This window comes from Vidua macroura, chromosome 23 (genome assembly GCF_024509145.1).
Source record: "Vidua macroura isolate BioBank_ID:100142 chromosome 23, ASM2450914v1, whole genome shotgun sequence".
NCBI classification, from domain to species: Eukaryota; Metazoa; Chordata; class Aves; order Passeriformes; family Viduidae; genus Vidua; species Vidua macroura.
In genome coordinates this window covers 7,190,111-7,193,445 of record NC_071593.1, presented here as the reverse complement: position 1 = coordinate 7,193,445, position 3,335 = coordinate 7,190,111, and the positions used below count along the sequence as shown (strand labels likewise).

The window sequence follows — 3,335 nt, the reverse complement described above, 5'->3', positions numbered from 1 at the left end:
TGACTGCAAAACTCAGGGGATATTTAACCCCCCCCCCTCAGCCCCATCACTTTTCCCCTCAATTTCTTACCCAAATCCCTTCCAATTATCCTTAAATACAGCCATAAAGTCCAGTCCTTTTTTTTTTTTTTTTTTTTTTGCACACAGAGGATGAGCTCGTCCTTGCCCACTCTCAAACAAAATGAAAGGGTGGAAAAAAAAAATCTATTTCAAAGAGTTCCTTTATTGAAACACCTGCATTTTTTTTTTCTCTTTTCATTTTTGGAAGTCTTCGACACAGGCACGCACACACCCACAGACCAACGGGATACAAACAACTTTGGCATTATAACTTTCTGAATATTTGTTACAAAACTATTTCTCATTTATTTTTTTTTTCCTTGTTCATTTCTTTAAAAAAAGTATCTCAAATAAAGGCATTTTAAAGGAGTAAAAATACAAGTCGAGATCCCAACCTCTGAAAATAATAAATAGCACGTTCATAGCGAGGTCCTTTTCTTCCTTTCTGCTTGAATCTGCTTTTTAAAAAAAAAAAACCCAAAACGTAACAGGGGCTCCATACAACGGAGCCAACGAGAGTTTGTTGGTTGTTATTTTTTTTGTTTTGTTTTTGGAGAGGGGGGGAATGACTCGGAGGAAGTCACCAGGGTCTCCAGACGGATTCACTGCGCTCTCCGACGGGACTCCCGGCCTGCGACGCCGGGCCGATGCTGCCCCCAAATGATGTCAAGCCTTGCACCGGCGACGCCGAGGGGGTGGCGGCCGCGTTCCCCGAGCCGCCGCCCGCCGACACCGGCACGTTGGCGTTGGCATAGAGAGGAATAACCGGTCCGGAGCCGGGAGGGAAGGCCGGGTTGGGGATGAGGAAGGCGAACTGGCCGTCGGTGGCCGGCACGAGCTGGAAGCCGCCGTAGACCTTGGGGGACAGCGCCTCGGCGGGGTTCAGCTTGCAGGGCACGGGCACGGCTCCAGCTGCGGCCGGGGGCAGCTGGACGTGCAGCGGCTGCTGCGCCAGATGTGCGGGCTGGGCGGGCGGCGGCGGCGGCGGGGGAGGGGGGTAGTTCATGGCCACGATCTGGCCCAGGCACGCCGAGAGGTGGCTCAGGAGCCGCGTGCGCACGTCGGCGTTGACCCCTTCGCAGGTGGACAGGAACCGGGTCACCTCGTTCATGCACTCGTTGAAGCCGGCCCGGTACTTGCCGAGGACCGTGGGGTCGGCGCTGAGCGCGGCTGGGGTGGGGGGGGGGGGGGGGGGGGAGGAGGGGGCGGCAGGTGAGTGGCAGGTCCGGAGTACCGGCCCCGGTACCCTGTCCCCAGCACCCGGTGCTCTGTCCCTAACCGGGGGGTGCAGCCCGGTTCCCGGTGCTCTGTCCCTAACCGGGGGGTGCAGCCCGGTTCCCGGTGCTCTGTCACTAACCCCGGGGGTGCAGCCCGGTTCCCGGTGCTCTGTCCCTAACCGGGGGGTGCAGCCCGGTTCCCGGTGCTCTGTCCCTAACCGGGGGGTGCAGCCCGGTTCCCGGTCCTCTGTCCCTAACCGGGGGGTGCAGCCCGGTTCCCGGTGCTCTGTCGCTAAACCCGGGGGTGCAGCCCGGTTCCCGGTGCTCTGTCCCTAACCGGGGGGTGCAGCCCGGTTCCCGGTCCTCTGTCCCTAACCGGGGGTGCAGCCCGGTTCCCGGTCCTCTGTCCCTAACCCCGGGGGTGCAGCCCGGTTCCTGTTCCTCTGTCGCTAACCCCGGGGGTGCAGCCCGGTTCCCGGTGCTCTGTCGCTAACCCCGGGGGTGCAGCCCGGTTCCCGGCCCCCGGTCTGGAGCCAGGTCCCCTCTAAGGAGCCCCGTCCCGGTCTCCTGTCTCCAGCTCCCGTTCTCTCGTCCTCAGCTCCCAGTCACCGGTGCAGAACCCGGTTCCCGGTGCCCTGCCATCGGTGCGGATCCCTGTCCCCGTTCTCTGTCCCCAGCTCCCGCTCCGGAGCCCGATCCCCATCCCCGACCCCTTGTCCTCAGCTGCCGGTGCAGACCCCGATCCCGGTGCCCTGTCCCCGTGCCCGGTGCCCCCGGGGCTGGCACTCACCGGTCATCTGCGCCCGCTGCAGGTTCCGCAGGTGCTTGACGGTCATCTCCAGGATGTCCGCCTTCTCCAGCTTGGAGTGCCGCGAGCTCTGCGGGACAAGAGCGGCTCGGTCAGGGCTGCCCGCGGCCGGACACCGCCCGGCGCGTCCCCGGTGTCACCCCCCAGCCCCACTTACGTCCTTCTTGAGCGCGTCCAGGATGAGCGTCTTGAGCTGCCCCAGGCTCTCGTTGATCCGCGCCCGGCGCCGCTTCTCCATGATGGGCTTGGACGACTGCGGGGAGAGCGGAGCCGGTCAGCGCCCCCCGCACAGCCCCGGGACCCCAACACCGCACCCGACCGTCAACCCCGGCCATCACCGACCTCAGCACGGCCGCGGGCTTGCCGCCATCCAGCTCCGCCGCCACCGTTGCTGCGCCCCGACCGGCACCCTCCTCCTCCTCCTCCTCCTCCTCCTCCATTTACCTTCCGGTGCTCGCTGGCGCTCCGCGGCTTGTCCGGCGTGTGGCTGGCGCTGGCGGGCGCGCCGGCGATGGGCGAGGCGGTCGGTTTCTCCATGCCCGTGTCGGCGGGCATGGCTGAGATCCTCCGGTGCAGGAACCGGGGTCGGGGGGGGGGGGTAGAGGAGAGAAAAGAAGAAAAAAAAAAAAAAAAAAAAATCACGGGGTGTGGGGGGGGAGCGGCTAAACCGGGTTTTGGCGGGGCGGCGGTGGTGGCGAGAAACCGGAGGGGGCGAGCGAGCGCGTGTCGGCGGCGGGCGCGGGGCGCGTGCGGCGGGCGCGGGGCGTGCGGCGGCGGCGGCGCCCCCCGCCCCTCGCCCGCGCCCTTTTATAGCCCGGCGGCGGCGGCGGCGGCGGCGCCCATTCGTGTGAACCCGCCGCCGCCGCCGTTCCCACACTCGCGCGCAGCCAATCAGCGCCCGGCCCGCGCCCGGCGCCCGCGCGTCCCGCGCTCCCATTGGCCCGCGCCTCACACCCCCCCCCCCCCCCGTCCTTCTCCACCCACCCCCTCAGCGCGCCCCGCCCCGTCACGCGCGCGCGGGGAACGCCCCCCCCCCCCCCCCCGCCCCTCAGCGCGGCCACGTGGGGTGAGGAAATGGCGGTGAGGAAACGGCGGTGAGGGGGGTGGTGGGAGGGAGAAAGAGCGCAGGGCGACCGCGGGGGGAGCGTGAGGGCAGAGCGCGGGCGGGGCGCAGGCCCCGGCACCGGCGCGCCGGGCCCGGCCGGCCCGCCCCGTGACACGCGGCCCGGCGGCGGCGGGCGCGGCACGCG

At 66.5% G+C, this 3,335-nt stretch overlaps 1 protein-coding gene across 2 annotated transcripts; it reads right to left on the bottom strand.

Annotated features, from left to right (window-relative positions):
- Positions 1–203: 203 nt before the first annotated feature.
- On the bottom strand, positions 204–2,677 carry HES4 (hes family bHLH transcription factor 4). Of its 2 annotated transcripts, none has more exons than XM_053997305.1 (4): positions 2,428–2,677; positions 2,243–2,338; positions 2,068–2,155; positions 204–1,230 (listed from the first exon to the last, which is right to left on the bottom strand). In XM_053997305.1, exons 1-4 carry the CDS (start codon positions 2,638–2,640, stop codon positions 641–643), a joined length of 987 nt encoding a protein of 328 aa, XP_053853280.1. In that variant the 5' UTR covers positions 2,641–2,677; the 3' UTR covers positions 204–640. The 2 variants fall into 2 exon arrangements, with proteins under 2 accessions (XP_053853280.1, XP_053853281.1); XM_053997306.1 differs by having other exon boundaries at positions 2,530–2,677.
- Between the last annotated feature and the right edge of the window lie 658 nt (positions 2,678–3,335).

Bases quoted from the DNA above. Each gene is read 5' to 3' on its own strand.
- HES4 (XM_053997305.1), bottom strand. From the start codon at position 2,640: ATGCCCGCCGACACGGGCATGGAGAAACCGACCGCCTCGCCCATCGCC. The intron at 2,339-2,427 runs GTCGGTGATGGC...CTCTCCCCGCAG, and splicing joins AAGCCCGCGGCCGTGCTGAG to TCGTCCAAGCCCATCATGGA. The intron at 2,156-2,242 runs GTAAGTGGGGCT...CTTGTCCCGCAG, and splicing joins TGGACGCGCTCAAGAAGGAC to AGCTCGCGGCACTCCAAGCT.